This window comes from Tetrahymena thermophila (assembly GCF_000189635.1).
Source record: "Tetrahymena thermophila SB210 genomic scaffold scf_8254626, whole genome shotgun sequence".
NCBI lineage: Eukaryota > Ciliophora > Oligohymenophorea > Hymenostomatida > Tetrahymenidae > Tetrahymena > Tetrahymena thermophila.
Window position 1 is genome coordinate 11,809 of NW_002476395.1, and position 18,190 is coordinate 29,998.

The 18,190-nt window shown below is 20.4% G+C and overlaps 4 protein-coding genes across 4 annotated transcripts in view; 3 read left to right on the plus strand and 1 right to left on the minus strand. All coding sequences in view use genetic code 6, as the record gives it.

Annotated features, from left to right (window-relative positions):
* Positions 1-882, minus strand: part of TTHERM_01368740 (kinase domain protein) — a gene marked incomplete at both ends in the record, with an annotated part of 1,007 nt that extends 125 nt beyond the window's left edge. The window contains 5 exons of the mRNA XM_001017051.3: positions 1-23; positions 254-343; positions 456-545; positions 611-686; positions 813-882. The exon at positions 1-23 is cut by the window's left edge and continues 125 nt beyond it. Coding sequence (XP_001017051.3) covers positions 1-23; positions 254-343; positions 456-545; positions 611-686; positions 813-882 — 349 coding nt within the window. The remainder of the gene's footprint in view (positions 24-253; positions 344-455; positions 546-610; positions 687-812) is intronic.
* A 1,808-nt stretch (positions 883-2,690) lies between these two features.
* On the plus strand, positions 2,691-9,337 carry TTHERM_01369750 (hypothetical protein; the record flags this gene model as incomplete). The annotated part of the gene is made up of 22 exons (XM_001017053.3): positions 2,691-2,729; positions 2,784-2,833; positions 3,076-3,165; positions 3,369-3,458; positions 3,656-3,745; positions 3,952-4,041; positions 4,240-4,329; positions 4,511-4,600; positions 4,819-4,908; positions 5,093-5,182; positions 5,341-5,430; positions 5,854-5,943; positions 6,133-6,222; positions 6,445-6,534; positions 7,040-7,120; positions 7,294-7,383; positions 7,601-7,690; positions 7,930-8,019; positions 8,255-8,344; positions 8,695-8,784; positions 8,955-9,044; positions 9,247-9,337. The coding sequence occupies 22 exons, from the start codon at positions 2,691-2,693 to the stop codon at positions 9,335-9,337; spliced, it is 1,881 nt and encodes a 626-aa protein (XP_001017053.3).
* Positions 9,338-12,340: 3,003 nt separating this feature from the next.
* Positions 12,341-14,709, plus strand: TTHERM_01369760 (class I/II aminotransferase; the record flags this gene model as incomplete). Its single annotated transcript, XM_001017054.3, has 8 exons — positions 12,341-12,379; positions 12,451-12,669; positions 12,810-12,902; positions 12,983-13,088; positions 13,199-13,321; positions 13,406-13,496; positions 14,045-14,573; positions 14,632-14,709. 8 exons carry the CDS (start codon positions 12,341-12,343, stop codon positions 14,707-14,709), a joined length of 1,278 nt encoding a protein of 425 aa, XP_001017054.2.
* A 1,279-nt stretch (positions 14,710-15,988) lies between these two features.
* TTHERM_01369770 (cytochrome P450 family monooxygenase) lies at positions 15,989-17,717 on the plus strand. The gene is made up of 2 exons (XM_001017055.2): positions 15,989-17,362; positions 17,417-17,717. The coding sequence occupies exons 1-2, from the start codon at positions 15,993-15,995 to the stop codon at positions 17,631-17,633; spliced, it is 1,587 nt and encodes a 528-aa protein (XP_001017055.2). The 5' UTR covers positions 15,989-15,992; the 3' UTR covers positions 17,634-17,717.
* The last annotated feature ends 473 nt before the right edge of the window (positions 17,718-18,190 follow it).

Sequence of the window (18,190 nt, forward strand, 5' to 3'; positions counted from 1 at the left end):
TTAATTTAGACGCACCTTACTCACTAATTAAATTTTTACTTTAAACAAAAAATTCTTAATAAAATAAATCGCATAGGCAGCTTAATATTTTAATCTAGGGCTATATTTTTTATCTTTTAATAAAATTTTCTTTTTTAGTCTTAAAAACTTAAAAAATTTTTAAATGAACACATCATTTTGCTTGGTTTTTATCCCTCAAGATATTTAAGCCAAAAAATTTATTTATAATTGTCAAATAAAATTTAAAAATTACGAAAGGTTTAAATCTAAACTTTAAAGAAGTGTCAAATTTTTCAAAGAAGCAGCTATGCTTGAAATTCCTTTATTTCCAATTTTATTTTATCTTTCAAAATAAGAATAAATTAAGAAGTAAAATACTCTAAACAAGTTAAAAATAAATAACTAAAAACTATAAAAATTATTAAAAAAATGTATTTCTTTATTAATTTATTTACCTAAGATCTAGAGACAATTATGATAAATTCTTACAGTTTATTAAAGCAGAGCTAAATAATGAAATTCCTTTATCACAAATATTATAAAAACTGATTTATAAATATAAAAAGTATTTATTTAACTATATTTTAAAAAAATAATTATATTTATTTACCTTATATCTAAATCAAAAGAAGATAATTTTTAACATTTAGATATTCCTTAGCATAAGGAAGTAGCTCCTTAAGAATCTATGAAATTATAGCTTTTATTATTTTGTTTATATATTTAAAATTGTTAATTAGTTAATAAAGAATAGATTTCTTGCCAAGTTATTAATACATAAAATTTTCTAAATTATTTTTTAATAATATTACCTTATTTTAAGAATTAAGGAAATAAGACATTCACAATTACCAAGCGATAAACCTAAACCAGAAGCTCCATTTGAATCTATATTATTTGAGCTTATAAATTTATAATTCGATTAAATATTTAATTTATTTCATTAAAAATTAAATAACATCAATCATAATTAGAATATAATAATTATTTAATAATTTAAATATTTTTAATTACATTAAATTTAGGATTAAATTCTTTAAACTTTAATATTTAGATAAAGCAATTCCAATATCTAAAGCATTTTAAGAACTAAGATTGTTGTTTCTTTAATAATTATTAAATTTTAAAAATTTTATAACTAAAAAGTTTATGTATTATTCTTAAATAGCATTAATTAGCAATAAATAAAATTTAATTGATAATAATAAATGATCTGCTTTTCTTAAAAATAGAAAATGAAAATAAAAAATAATATTTTTGCAATTCATAACTATAAAAAATTCAGCAAGTTTATCCTAAAATAAAAGATTTTTAAATAAAATCCTAAAAAATCAATTTCTTTTTTATAATAAATAGAGCATAAAATATTTTTGTTTACGCAAGCTCAAGCTGAATATTTTAAAGTGTTTGGCAATTAGACAAAAGAAAAAATAGCTCAGCAAATTCTTTACCGTTTAAACTATTATTTCTAGTAAAATTAAAATAATCAATTGTAATAATTAAAATAAATAATTTACGATAAATTTAATTTTAAATTTTAAATATTTTTGCATTTTATCAAAGACATTCCAACAAAATATGCATCTTAACTTTTCATCTTATTTTGGCTTAAAAAATATAAAAAAATTGCAATAGATTTTTTTTAAAGATAATAAAATTAATTTTTATGAGTAAATAAATAAATAAATTAATTAATTTATTATCACCTTAAATCCAAATTTAAATTTAAGAGATTGGTGCATAGAGAAAGAGCAGATGCTAATTATTGAACTCTTTCTTATTATATATTATCTGATCTTAATTATAAATAAATGAAAATTTAATTATTGAATGAAATTTATTTGTTTTAAGATCTACCTGAGTTACAATTCTAAATTCTTTAGCATTTAAAAATCAGCTATAATAAACTATTGTATAAAATTAATTAAATTATATGTTTAAATATAAAATAAATAATCTACTTGTTCAAGCAGGTTAAAATAGAATAAATCCATTTATATAAGTTGGTTTCTTGTTATTTTTTATTTATTTTATTTTTAATAGGTTTGACTGTTTTAATCGAAGATATTAAATAAATTTTAGTAAATTTATTAATTAACATTATTTTATTACAAGACATAAATAATTTGATTAAGATAAATTATTTAAAAAAATGTTTAGAGATCGTTTTATTTTCTCCATTTATATTTTATAAATATTAATTTCAATAAAAAATTTAAAAATTATTTATCCACTCGCTTATTTTATGCCTTAAACAAATAAGACATTTAAAAATACCTAAACTACTTTTAAGAATTAAATATTATTAATTTATAAATATGATAATTAATACCTTATTTTTTATATTATTTTTTAAATAAATTTATAAAGTAATATGGTAAAGGTTCATATATTAAGGCCACAATATATAAAAGCCAGCTTTTAAAAATTTGAAACTAAGACAAACAGAAAAGGGTTTACAAGAAGGTAAGACAAAGTTCATTATATTCAAGCAATTACGGTGATAGTAGCTATTTATTTATCGAATAGATATTTTAATTTATTATTTGATCTCATTTAGATTTATTTGTTCTTTTTATTATAAATAATAATTTTTGATTTCAATAAAAGCTAATGTCTTAATTAATATCTTTATAATTAATTAATTTTTATAAAATTTGTTATTCAAAACTTTTGAGAAAAAATAAGAAATGATATTAAAGAAAACAAAATTTATAGAACTAAAAGATGTAATTATTTATTTATATTATTTATACTTAAAATTTATTTTTAATATTAAAAAGTTTTTAAATTCTTCACCATCATCTCATTCATATCTGGATATTGATTTAAGGTAAATTAAATGAATTATTGACAAATATATTATTTAAATCTTTATCTTAAATCCTAAATTATTATTATTAAAATTTAATCATTATATTTTCATAATTTTTTAAAATTTAAATTATTGATTTTTATTTTCAATTTTTCTATGTCATTTTTTTTCGCATTTTTATTTTTCCTTTTAAATATTGATTTTTTTCTTTTTTATTCTTCATTTTTTATTTTTATTTATTTTTTTTCAAATATTTTAAGCTACAGTAATATCAGTGAATAGGATGTATCAGCATTAGGTTTGGCTTTATTAAATTACACTAATCTTTCAAATTTGGTACTTTAACTCGTGTAAAAACTGTTTAAATTTTTTTGTGTGATATTAAATAATTTAAAAAATAAAACTTTACCTATTTCCTTTAAATTTAAAAAGTTTGTAGATTTTTATTATGCTTTTTTCTCTTCCTAGCTTAAGCATATTTTTTTATTTTTTATTTTTTCATATGTTTTCTTCATTTTAAAATTCTAATTATATTTTTTAAATAATATATAAGCTATAATTAAATTGGTCCACATGGTGCATAAACCATAGGCATTGCTCTAGCAAAATGTACTAGCCTTTCAAATTTGGAACTTTATCTAGAGTAAAAAATTGTTTATTTTTGACTATTATATTATTTTAAATGAAAATATTTTTTTAAATAAATTTATTTAATGTTTTTAATATTAATAATTATTACTTCTCAATTTTGTTAAATTTGTTTATTATTAACTTTTACTTTTCAATCAATTTACACATTTTTACATTTTTTTCATTTACTAATAAATCTTCTTTACTAAGACGAAATTAAATTGGTGATGAGGGCACACTACACTTATGCTCAGCTCTAGCAAACTGCAGTAATCTCTTAAAACTGAAACTCTCTCTTGAGTAAAAATAATTTACTAATTTTAATAATGAAACTTTATTTATAATAAATTAAATTTATTTATTTATTAGATTTTTGTAAATTTACTTGTTATTGATTTTAATTGTATTTATTTGTTAAGTTTATTTATTTCTTTGGTTTTTAGCATTAGTTAGTCATCCATTTCTTATTTTTTCCTCATATAAAATTTTTTTTAATATAAAAAAAGTGAAAATGAAATTGTTGGTGAAGGTTTATCAGGTTTATGCTCGGTTCTTGCAAACAACACTAATCTGTTAAATTTGGAACTCTCTCTAGAGTAAATTTAGCTAATTTAATTTTGATTACAATTTTTTTTAATATAATTTAAAACAATAAAGTTTTTCTTATTAATTTATTAAATTTTTGTTGATTTATTTGTATTTAATTTTATTTTTATTTATTTAATTTATTTTCAGTTTCACAATTTCTTATTTTTTCCTTCTAGTAAATTATATTTTGTTTAATATATAAAAAGTGAAAATTAAATTGTTGATTAAGGTTTATCATACTTATGCTCAGCTCTAGCAAACTGTACTAAACTTTTAAAGTTATAACTCTCTCTTAAGTAAAAATTAGTTAATTTATTTTTGAAAACAATTTTTGTTAGTTTATTTATTTTTGATTTAAATAATTATTTTTTAGTTTTTAACTTAATTCTTTTTGTACTTTTAAGCTTTAATTTATTTTTCTTATATTTTGTTTCTATTTCTTTCTAAAGCTTATATTACATTAATATATTTAAAAAGATAAAATTTAATTGGTGATATTGGTCTATAAGGCTTAAGTTTTGTCTTTGAAAAATGCACTAATCTCTAAAATTTAATACTTTATCTCAAGTAAAAGAAGTTTATTGAGTTTAAATTAAAATAATTTTATACAAAATTAATTTGAACATAATTTTTTTAACTTCATTATTTTTTTTCATTTATTGATTTTTTTATAAAAGTCCACACATTTTTATAGTTTTTAGTTTTTGCTTAAATGATAAATTAATTTCTAAGCTTTTCTTAATTTTTACTTTTTAAAAATAAAATTTTCTTGAATATTTAAAAAGTCAAAATGAAATTTGTGATGAGGGAGCTTCAGCCTTAGGTTCTGCTTTAGGAAAATGCAATAAAATATAAAATTTGTAACTTTTTCTTGAGTAATATCAGCTTTATTTTTTTACAAATATTTTAAAAAACTATGTTTATTTATTATTTTTATTTTTTGTATTAAAAACTTAATTTAGCACATTTTTAAATTTATTTTCAGCATTTGCTTTGATATTAATTTTTAATTTTTTTCATTTTTCCTTCTAACTAATTTATTATGTTAAATTTAATTAGATCCAATTAAATTTGCGATGAGGGTGCAATAAACTTAGGTTCTGGTTTGGCAAAATGCTGCAATATCTAAAATTTAACACTCAATCTAAGGTAATAATAACTTATTTTTTTGAATGTAATATTTATTAATTTTAATATTAATTGAAAATAATTAACCTATATTCATTTATTTATTACATTTAAAATTGATTTCTTTGTATTTTTTTCTTCTTATTAATTGTAAATATCTTCTTGGATTACTTAAAAAGCTATAATTAAATTGAATATGAAGGCCCATCAGGTTTAGGTTCTGGTTTGGCAAAATGCTACAATATGTAGAATTTAACACTCAATCTAAGGTAATAATAACTAATTTTTTTAATATAATATTTCTTAAATTAAAATTAATTGAAAACAATTAACAGATATTTATTTATTTATTAGCTTTAGAATTGATTTCTTTGCATTTTTTTATTTTTTTTCTTCTTATTAATTGTAAATATCTTCTTGGATTACTTTTAAGAGAATTTACAATCGGGGCTTTTTTAGATCAGTAGGCAGATAAAAACCTCTCTGCCTACTATTTTTTCGCCTTCCAAGTATTTTCCTTGGAGGGCTACTTTTTAGACTTTTTTAAAAACAATTTTTAACAAATTTTTAAAAAAAAAAATTTGCAAAAAATATTAAAAATTTTAATTTTATTATTTGTAAAAATATGGTATACGAAACTCTCTTTTTGTATGGAAATTTACTCTAATTATATTTTTTTGAATATTATAAAGTGGAAATTTGATTGGAGATGAAGGTGTATCATTATTAGGTTCTGCTTTAAAAAATTGCACTAATCTCTGTAATTTCAAACTTAATATCTCGTAAAAAATAATTTATTTGTTTTTGCTTATGAATTATTTTAAATAAAAATCATTTAAAATAATGGAAAATTAAATATTTATTTATATATCAGCTTTTGATTTAAAATATTTGTTTTATATTTCTTTTTTAATGCTATTTCATTCATTGATTTTTCCATCTAACTAATTAGTATATTTTTATTTAAAAAGTAGTATTTAATTTGGGGAATAGGGTGGTTTAGGCTTAGGTTCTGGTTTAGCAAATTGCATTAATCTCAAAGATTTGGAACTTAATCTTCGGTAATTATAATTTGTTTATTTTTGATTTATATATTTTTTATTGTAAATATTAATTTAATATAATAAAAATTTTTTATATATCCGAATGTTATTTTAATTATTTTTGATCCTTATTCTTTTACTTCTTAAAACAAAAACTAACTTTCTTTAATTTTTATTATTCGTGAATTTCTTTTTTTATTTATTTTTAGATTCAATTAATGCTTTCTTTTATTTAAAAAGATTGTGCTATATTGGTGACGAGGGTGCTTCAGCATTATGTTCCAGTATGGCAAAGTGCTCTAACATATCAACCTTATTACTTGATCTTTCGTAAGAAGAGTTTTTTTATGTTAGGTTTTGAAATTTCTAATTTTAAAAAGGAGTTAAAAAAGAGCAAAAAGAATACTCACTCATCAAGTCAAATTAGTTAAAAATTTAGATTTGACGCTATTTTTTAAAATCATACATTTTAAGAAGGAAAAAATTTTTTTTATTTTAAAAAATTTAAAATCCAATCCACTATAATTGTAAATAAATCAAAATATTCATTTAATAAGTTTGATGAGACTTCATTATTTGATGAATAAATTTTTATTAATTGAAGTCTGAAAATTATTTTTAGGTTATAAGCTCTGATTAATAAAATAAAACACTCCTCATTATTATGCTTTGCTTTTTATATAGTGTTTTTATTTTTTGAAAGCTATCTCGTTAATTTATTATATTTAAAATAATTTTTTTTGATATTGAATTTATGATTAAATAATTATTTTTAAATAATTTTATTATCTTTTTTTTTGCTTTAAGTAGTTATGTTTTTAAAAATATTTATAAGATATAATAAAATTGGTGCATAAGGAGCATCAGGATTAGGTCATATAGCAAGTTGCACTTAAAAATTGATACTTTATCTTTCGTAAAAATAGTTTATTTAATTTTTAATCTATGATATGTTTTAATATAAAATATAAAACTATATTAGTTTATTATTTGAACTCAATCTTTTTTTAGTTTTTACTTATTCAACAATAACTAATATCTTTATTTTTCATTTTTCTCTTTATATTTATTTATTGAATATTTAAATAGTGGTAATTAAATTGATGCATAAGGTGCATCAAACTTATTTCCTGATTTGAAAAAGTACACTAATCTTTTAGAGTTGAATCTTGATCTTTCGTAAAAACCTTTAATTTTTTAATTAAAATAAAGAGGATTAATTTAAAACAGCAAAACCATTTTTATTTATAAATTTGTTTCTTTTGTTTTTTAATTTTGTGATTTAATTTATCTTTTTATTTTTTTATTAATTTAAAAATTTTATTTTGATAATAAATGCATTAATTAATTTTTCATTTTTTCTTAAATATTAATATTTTATTAAATCTATAAAAAGGGATAATTAGATTGGCGATCAGGGTACATAAGGCTTAGGTTCTGCTCTAGCAAACTGCAGTAGCATAACAAAAATAAATATTTTTTTAAGGTAACAATTTATTGACTTTAGATTATGAATTTTTTTAATGGAAAATTAATTTAAAGAAATAAAATTTTATTTATATTTTAGCTTTTTATTTAATTTATTTGGTAGTTGAGTTATTAATTAAGTAAGTAAGTATATTTCTCTATTCAACTAATTTTTTATTTCTTGTGTGGAATATTAATTTTTATTTTTTCTTCATTTTTAATATTTAACTCATTATAATTTCTTCAATATTAAAATAGGAATAGTTAAATTGGTGGATAATGTGCATCTGCACTGGGTTTTGGTTTAGGAAGTTGCATTAATCTCTAAAATTTATATCTCCAATTTTTGTAAAAATAGCTTATTTTTTTATTATTTAAATATTTTTAATTAAAATTAATATAAAAAATACGAATTTACTTATTAAATTATAGTTTGATTATTAATTTATATTTTTTTAAAGTTTAATTCTTAATTTAGCTAATTTATGCTTTTAACATTTCTTATAATAAATATTTTTTACCATATTTATCTATCATTAATTAATTATGTTTAGATAATTACAATTTTAAATTATTTAAATAGTTAGAACTAAATTGATGATTAGGGTGCAGCAAGCTTAGGTTCTAGTTTAGCAAATTGTATTAATCTCTCAATATTGGGTCTTGATCTTAGGTAAATATAGTTTATTTATTAATATAAATTCTCATAAATGAAAATTTTAACCCTCCCAATAAAATTTTTAAGTTTTACTTCCTAATAAAGTTATTTTTGATATTTTGTGTTAATATATTTGAGGGAAGTAAAAGAGAACTTACAGTATGTAGGATTTTTTACATAAAAATTGAATGAAAATGATAAAATCTTATTTATCGTACTTCTTTTTTCATTAATTAATTAATTTATTCGTTTATTATGTAAATAATTTTTTTAAAATAGATTTTTTTTAACTTTTAAATTTTTCGGAAATTATCATATTATTTTTCTTTCCTTCTATTGATTTATTTTCTTGTATATTTCAAAAGAAAAAATTAAATTTTCAGTGCAGGTTTATCAGGCTTAGGCTTAGGCTTAGTTAAGTGTGTAAAATTATCAAAATTGACAATAAATCTAAGGTTAGAAATATTATTTTTTTTAAGTTGTGGTATTTTGTTGAAAATATATTTATTAACTTTTCTATGTATTTATTTTTATTAACTCGACTCAATCTTTTAATTTTATTTTAAAATATTATTTCTTTTTTTATTTTCATTTCATAAATATATTTTATATAACATTTATACAGATATAGTTTAATTAATGATGATGGTGCGTTAGCCTTGGCTTCTGCTTTTGCAAGTGACAATAAAATAAAGATTTTAAACATTTTTATGGAGTAAAAGAAGCTTTTTTTGTTTTCTATTTTAAAGATTTTTATTATAATAATGAACAATAAATTTTATTTAATTATTATATTTTATTTGATTTACTTCTTTTTAATTTAATCAATTTTAAATTATTAATAAATATACTCATACTCATAATTTTAAGCTTATTTCTTGAATTATTAATTTTTTGATTTATACATTAAATATTAGTCATAATGATATCAGTGATCCACTAAAATTGAAAATAAAGAATAAATATCTTAAATCAAAAAGATTAATTGACGAAAATATAATTTTGTGAGTCATTTGATATTTTTGTTATTCATTTTTTTATGTTTTTGAGAATAAAATGTATTATTGACTTATTTAAATCTAAAATTATTAAAAAAAGAAATCTAATTATTAAAAAATAATTTTTAAATATTAATTTATATTATTTTTTATTTGAAAGATAAAAGTTGAACCTTAAAAAATTTAAATAATTAATATTTTAAGACCTATTTTAATAACTAAACATATAAATATCCATCTTATATTCCATGAAAATGTTTACTTATTAAAAATGCAAATTTAAAATAATTGGGAAATTGTGATTTTTATTTATTATTTGCTCATAAAATTATGAATTTGATTGTTGTTTTTCTTTTATATTTTAATTAAAAATATTTTTATAAAAAATTCAATTTAAGATTTTCTTATTTAAGTAATTAAATAATATAATAAAATTTAAATAAAATATAAATGTACGAAATTAAATATAGAAATTGTGATATATTTTAAAAACAATATCTAATCTTACTGAAAATTTAATTTTTTCACTATAGAAGCAATTTTAAAAATTCATTTTATTTTTTGTTGAAAATACTCCTAAAAATTATTTATTAACAAGAATTACACTTTCATAGGCAGTTCAATGATCAACCTTATGTGTTTTTACGATTTATAAATCTAGCTCAGCCAAAAGGTTAATAAAACTAAATAGCTTACACTCATTAAAGCTATGATTATTTATGATGACTATTTATCAGCCAATTTAAAATACTTGTTTTAAAGCCTTCTTTAAAAGTGCTTTTTTCAAAAAATTAGCATATGTTTAAATAATAAAATATAAATTCAAAAAAAAGAACATAAATCATTCATTAATTTATAAATAAATTTGTAAAGATAAAATTAAAAAAATTAATTTTTTTTATTAAATTTAAAATTAATAAACATAGTAAAAAATTTTTTTCTGGGAATTAATAAATAATATGCTAGTTTTGATTTTTAATAATTTTCATAGCAAGTATTAATTATTTTATTTAATTTTTATCAATAATTGAATATAAAATTAATTTTGATTTAGTTTTTTATTTCTTTTATATTTTAATTTTTCAATTTAAAAAAATAAAATAAGATGCAATCATATTATTTATGAATAAACTTTTAGGATATGTTAATATCTAAGAGATTATGCAAAACTTAGCTGCCTGCTCCTTACTTTTTTGTAAAAGATTATTTATTAGCTTTAAATGCAAATAAAAAATTTAAAGCTGTTTTTAAATTGATTGTTATTACAACTTAAAAATTTTTTTAGCTAGTTAATTAAAACAGAAACAAAGATATTATCTAAATCAACATTCTTTAATTGAAAAATATCAATAAAGTTAACTAATATAATTTTTTTTAGATAATTGAAAATTTAAGATAATGAGAAGCTGTTTATTTCAAGTTAAATAAAAAAAATGAAATATTTAGTTACTAGAAAATTAAAGTTTAGTTGACAAATAATAAACTATGAAAAAATGAAATGTCTAATATAATACATTTTTGTATATTTATCGTAATTGAATATAAAACCTTTTAAAACCTAAATTACCTTTTTAGTTTTAATTTTTGTAATTCTTAATTATAAATAAATTACTAATAAACAAAAATTAAAATAATTTTAGCTATTTATTTGTTAATGAAGTAATTTTTTTTTATTTAAATTTTCTAATTATTAGCTCATTTTTATTTTTAATCAAGTTTTGTTAATAATTATGTTTAGAAAATAGAAGAAAAATATAGAACCAGTTAATAAAATTCATAACAAAGCAAAATATTATCAATCTAAATTATTTGAAATCATAATAAAATGACATGAAGTATTTATAATCATTTAAAAGAGATTTATTTAAAAAATTTATTTTTAAAATTTAATAAAATAAATTAAGATAAATTTCATTAAATATTTTTTTTTTTAAAAGGATATTAGCTTTTTAAATTTTTATAAAAATTAATATTTTAGAATGTGTAAAAAAAAAAGGGAAAAACTCTTTGCATTTTTTATTAAACACAGATAATAAATTTAAGTTTTATTTAATTATAAAAATTAAAATAATTCAACTTTAAAAATAAAATGAATTTAAATTAAAATAAAAAAATTAAAAAATTAAAAAATAAATAATTGTTCGAATATTTAAATTGATTTATGTTTTAAAATGCAAACTTTTTAACACTTAGATGAAAAAAATACAGATAATAGCTATAATATCCATTAAATTTTTTTCAGCAATTAATATTACAGGTTGAGCTTGCTTTAATTTTGAATAATACTAGTCTTCAATTAAAGCAAGGTATTGAGAATAAACGGAGTCTATTAAAGGTGATAAGGTTATAATTTAAATTTTTGAGAAAATATTTTTAATTAAATAACAAAAGTCGTAGATCTGTTAATAAGTTAAAATTTAAATATTTTTTATATATGATCTTTTTAAAAAGTTGTAAATTGATCATTAACAAAATATCTAAAAAATATTTTTTTATAATAAATAAATTTACCAAAAATTGAAGGAGGTATCCCATCACCTAACATGCTAATAAATTCAACCAACATCAATACAATAAAATAGCTAATCTAAATAAAGTTTAAGATCAATTACAAATATAGTTAATATATTTGTTACTTTTAATGTTTACTTACTATAAATTTTATATAAATAATCCTTTATTTATCTATATAATGTCATTTAAAATGGATGTGGAAAGCTGTATGAGATTTCTAAAAAAATAAATGTAAAACAAGAAAATATAAGAAAAAGCATGTAAAAATTGCGTAAATTTAAAGGGCTTGTAAAATGACGAAGAAATGAGCTACGTCAATTTCATCATCCTTTACAATTAATACGTAATGTTATAAAGATTTTCCTTTCTTCTTGATTGAAGAGAAATTTAAAAAGAAAGTGCTTTTAATAAATCTAACAATAATTTAATTAAAATAAATAAAAACGATTCTAAACAGATACATCAATTAATAAATAAATAAGCGAACAGCAAATTAATAATGGATAGAATAGCAGAACTTAGCAGCTAAATTATTAGAGTAAATCACATTCATTTCTAGCATAATAAATATTTTTCCTTGCTTACCAACTCATTAAATTTATAAAATAGAACGATACCAACGGTTTCTAAGGAAACATCTTCGAATAAGTCTAATTAGCTCCTCCTGATCCAATTTTGGGTACCGCATTGGCTTACAAAGCTGACACTTCTAAGGACAAAATGAACTTGGGTGTTGGTGCTTACAGAGACGATAACGAAAAGCCTTATCCCTTTAAGGTAGTCCGTAAGGTTGAAAGCTAGATTGTCAATGATCATTCGATTGATAAGGTAAATAAATGTTTATTTTTCAGAGTACCTTCGATAAATTAAAGGCTTTTTACATATATTTCATGAAGTCTACTATTTAGGAGAACTCTTTTCTAATATGATCACAAAATTTCATTCTAAAATAATTTTTTATTTAAAAGGAATATCTTCCAATCGATGGTTTGGCTCAATTCAATGCTGCTGCTCAGTAACTCATCTTTGGCAAGGATAGCACTGCCGTTAAGGATGGAAGAGTACATTTTTTTATAACCTTCTGATCTTACTTTTATAAGATTTAAAAAATAATTAACTAAGAAATTTTTAATTTTTAAAGGTTATCACTTCTCAAGCTATTTCAGGAACAGGTGCATTGAGAATCGGTTTTGAATTCCTTGCTAAATTCTACAATCGTGAAGTCCTCGTTAGCAATCCTACCTGGGGTAATTCTTTTTTTATTTTTTTAATCCAGTTTTACATGCATAAAAATGCTCAAGTGGATTTAATTGGAGCAAAAATGAAGAAATGTTCAATTGAATTTTAAATAAATTAGGTAATCACCATGATATCATCAAGAGTTCTGGTTTGAACTTCAAGTAATATCGTTACTATAATCCTAAGAATATGTCTCTTGATTTCAATGGTATGTTCACTGATATCTCTATGGCTAAGCCAGGTAAAAATTAATTAAAATTTTTTATTCTACTGAATTACCAAACTAAAAATTCATAGACTAATACTTTTTTAAACTATAAAATAGGCTCTATCGTTTTGTTGCACGCTTGTGCTCATAACCCCACCGGTCTTGATTTGACTGAAGATCAATGGAAGAGACTTGCTGGTCTTTTCAAGTAAAATAAAATTTGAATTGCAAATTAAAAGCAAAGATTGGATGAATAAGTTAATAATAGTGGGAAAAGCAACAAAAAATAAATTAAAATAATAGGCTTTTATTAGTAAATTGCATCATTAGAAATAAAAAATAGAAAAAACTAGATTTAATTTAAATAAGCATTATTAATTAAAATTTTATTTTGTGCTGCGAGTAAAGTGATTCCTTCAAATTCTAAATTAATTACCTTACAAAAGCATATGTTTTACAATAAATTAATAAAGCTGTATTTATAAAAGAAAAAATCTTTCTTACACATCAAATCATTTACAATGGACACATGATAGAAGATAATATTAAACAATACATAGCAAAACCAAAATAATTAAATCATGTTTTGAAATTAATTATCATAATCTTAAATATAAACACCATTAATTTAATCAAGAAGCCTCAAAAGCAATTTTCATTTTAAAGACTTTATCCTACTTAAAATATAAAAACTATTTAATAAAATTAATGACTCACTTTATCATATTAATTGTTATTTTTATATGCAATATATAGGTAAAACAGATTATTCCCCTTCTTCGATTCTGCTTACCAAGGTTTCGCTACAGGTGACTTAAACAGAGATGCTTACTCTATCAGATTATTCACTGAATTAGGATTCTAACTCATAGTTACTCAATCTTTTGCTAAGAATATGGGTTTATACAGTGACAGAATTGGTGCTTTCCACTTGGTTTGTGCCAACAAAGAAACTGCTGCAAAATGCTTATCTCAATTAAAGTTGGTTATTAGACCTATGTACTCCAATCCTCCTGCTCACGGAGCTAGAATCGCTACCAAGATCTTGACTGATCCTACTTTATATAATGAATGGATGGAAGAATTATCCATGGTATCAAGGAGAATTATTGATATGAGAACTGCCTTAAAGAACGAACTCGTTAGATTAGAAGTTCCTGGAAACTGGAATCACATTGTTACCCAAATCGGTATGTTCAGCTATACTGGTCTTACCCCCGAGCAAGTTGAAATCCTTATTAACAAATACCACATCTATCTCTTAAAGAATGGTAGAATTTCTATGGTAAATAAATTACTTTCTTAAAATATGTCAAAATTAATAAATAATTTTTAAAAAATAGTGCGGTATTACAACCAAGAATGTTGGTTACTTAGCTGCTGCTATCAAGGATGCTGTCCTTTCAACTCAAAAGAAATGAAGTAATAAACCAATCAACCCACCCTAGTTTAAATAAAAAAAGATGTTAAAAATCAGATAATATAATTTATAATAAAATACTATTTGAATCGTTTTTATATTAAATCATAAATACTCTCTGGCTGTATTTTGTAATAAATAAAACAAATAATCTAGATTTTTTTAATTTTAAGAAATTATAATTAATTATTGCATATTTAATAATAATATATGTTATTATTTGCTTTTTATTTTGTTTAAAAATATTGAGCTTATTATGTACCATACTTATATTCTTTAATTATTATTTTTGATAGGACTCGTTAGGTATTTTTTGTTAGTTTATAAGAATTACCTGATCTTTGGTTAGTTAGTTAGTTATTTATTAATTTACAAAGATTTATTTTTTTTTTTTCCATATAATAGATAACTCAAATATCATCTTAAAAAAATAAATTAAAGCATTAGCTAAATTTCAAAACAAAATATTTTATAATAGAAATAAATAGTATAAAATTAGAAATTTGTACGCTAGAACTCCTATTTCATAATATATAATTTTTTTGGAAAAATAATATTATCACCAAAAGGAGATCAAAGTATTAAAATATCATTAAAAAAAATCTTAATTTATCATAATTTTCATTAATTTTTTTTAATTTAAGTCAAAACGAATATATAAATAATTTGCTGCTAATTTGATTATGAAGATTTAATAATTTAAATGTTTCTAAAGAAATTTGTTAGATGGAATCATATGAATGATCAAGGAGCTTTGAGTATAAAACAGTAGTACTTTTGTTAATTAAATTTTAGCTAGAATAAATATTAATATAAATAAATTTTTTGTTAGAGGTAATCATTTTAGTGATCATGTAGTTAGTTTATGATATTGAAAATCTTTTACAAAGAGTCAAATTATTACTCTAAGTTATAAAGGAAGATAGAAAAAAATATATATAGAGAATAATTTAGATGAATTGTGATAAAGACAAAGTTTTTGTGGAATAAAAGGTTCTGAATAAATCTGTTTTAATGAAATTTTCTTTTTTAATTAGCTTTACTGATTTTGAAATTATGAAGTGGTAAATACGTTCTAACCTCTTCAATATTTGATTAAGCTAATTAATACAGATATTTCAAATAAAGTAACCCCCACTTTTTAAAAAATTTTGATTTTTCATTAAAATATGCAAAATACATGAAAAAAAAAAATACAAGGGTTACTTTATATTCAAAAATCTGTACGATACTAAAATTATTCTTATAATTAATTAAATTACATAAAAATCTTAATATATTCAAATGATTTTTCTTATTTATATAAGCTTAGGTATAATAGCTTCAATAATTGCTTTTGTATCATACATCCTTATTTTATATCCTATTTTCCGCTTTTCTCAAATGAAGCGAAAATATGGTGATAAAGTTAAAGTCTTCTTTAGCATTGGACAAGGAATACTTAAGTTTTACAACCAAGATCTAGCTAATAAAAATGATAGCATTGCTTTTATCCGTAATATGCATGAACCTAATTTAAAAGCCATTGCTTTTAACTTTGGAACAAAAGTAGGATTTAGCTTTGTAGACCCTGAGCTCTAAAAGCAGGTACTTTAAAATCCTCACTCTTATAGTAAAGTCGATGGACCTATGGCAATCACATTTTTATTTGCTAATTCAATCGCTTACGCAACAGAGAAAGAATGGAAAAGACAAAGATTGTTCTTAGGAAAGTCCTTTCACTTTGAAGAAATAAAAAACTACTTTCCTTTGATCATAGAAACTTGTCAAAAAACGATAAAAAAAATAGACTAAAAATTGATTGAGAGAGAAACAATAAATATTTAAATTTTAAAGACTTGCCAAGAAATTACTTCAGAAGTGTCTTTTAAGGTTTTTTTTGGCTCAAATAATGAAAATTTAACAATTATTACTAGGAAAGATGGAAGCTCAACTACCATTTCTAATGAACTTGTTTAAGTTCTCATTGATTCATATTATTTATTCTAAACTGATAAAGTAGCACTAATTAAATGGATTTTGCTTAAAAGAAAAAGTACTAGCTTTTTCCTTACAAAAGGAGAAGAATAGCTGTTGAATCGTTTGAAAGCTTTAAGATAAGCATGCACAGCTATTGTTTCAAAGAGGAAGGAGGAGCTTACCTAAGATAGACTTTTAGCAAAGAAAAACTTCTTAGATTAGTATATAATTGAAATGGCTTAAAACGAAAACAGTGGTATCACGTATGATGAAATAATTGATAATTTTTCTGCAATTTACTTAGCAGGTACAGACACAACTAGTAATATGGCTGGAGTTGCTTTATATTATCTCTCCCTTTATCCAGAAATTTAGTAACAAGCAAGAGAGGAAGTTATTAAAGTGCTCTCAGTTAAATTAAAGGAGAATAAAACTGACTAACTCTTCAGTTTATTAGCTTTTGAAGATCTCCAAAATTTAAATTTGATAAATTCTATTTTGAAAGAATCTTTAAGATTAATGCCCCCAGCTATATAATCATAGACAAAGTTTGCTAATCAAGATATAAAAATTGGGGAATTTGATGTTAAAAAAGGGGATTTAGTTACTAATCATTTTTCTTATAATTTATCAAATCCTGAAGTATTCCCTAACCCAGATGTCTTTAATCCTAATAGATGGATGGCTGCAAATATGTAAATTTTTTTATTTCATTTTAAAGTATTAAAGTATTCATTTTATATAAATAGTCACAACGAAATGGCAAACTTTACTCCCTTTTCATAAGGGCCAAGGAATTGCATTGGTTAACATCTTGCGATGATAGAAGGAAAGTGCATTCTAGCTTCCCTTTTATTGTAATATGAAATACTGCCAAACCCAGCTGAAAAAGTAGTTAGGCAAATGAGGATAGTATATGGATTTTAGTATGATAATCTTGTTTATTTCAAAAAAATAAATGTTTGACTTAAATTAAAATAACAAATATAAAAATGGAAGAAAGATTTATATTAGTCACTTATTTTTTACTATTTTTAATTTATTAGTAAGCAGATATGTCTTTATTACTTGATTATTTTAGTAAAACTAACTATTTTTAATGTTTTGTTTTCAAATTTTATTGATTGAAGAATTTTGTCTATAAGATATTTCAGTTTACACTGTTTAGTATTTGAAACAATAGCTTGAACAAGTATTATTTAGATTTTTTATGGTTATAAATTATTGTTTTTTGCTTAAAATATACTTTTTTGATAAGTAATAATAAATCTAGCGTTTACATTTTCATACTTATTTATGACGTAGAAAATAAGCAACTCTTATCTTACAAATAATTAATAAGCAAACTAAATAAATAACGTAATAAGATATTTTAAGCACAAAAATGATATTTAATTTAATTTATAATTTACGTCATAATTTAATTCATGATTTGTTTCATTTGAGAAGAAAAAAATTACTACTTAATTATGTTTTATCTTGTTTTGTTCGTGAAATATTAATCTATTTCCTTTTTCTTTGAA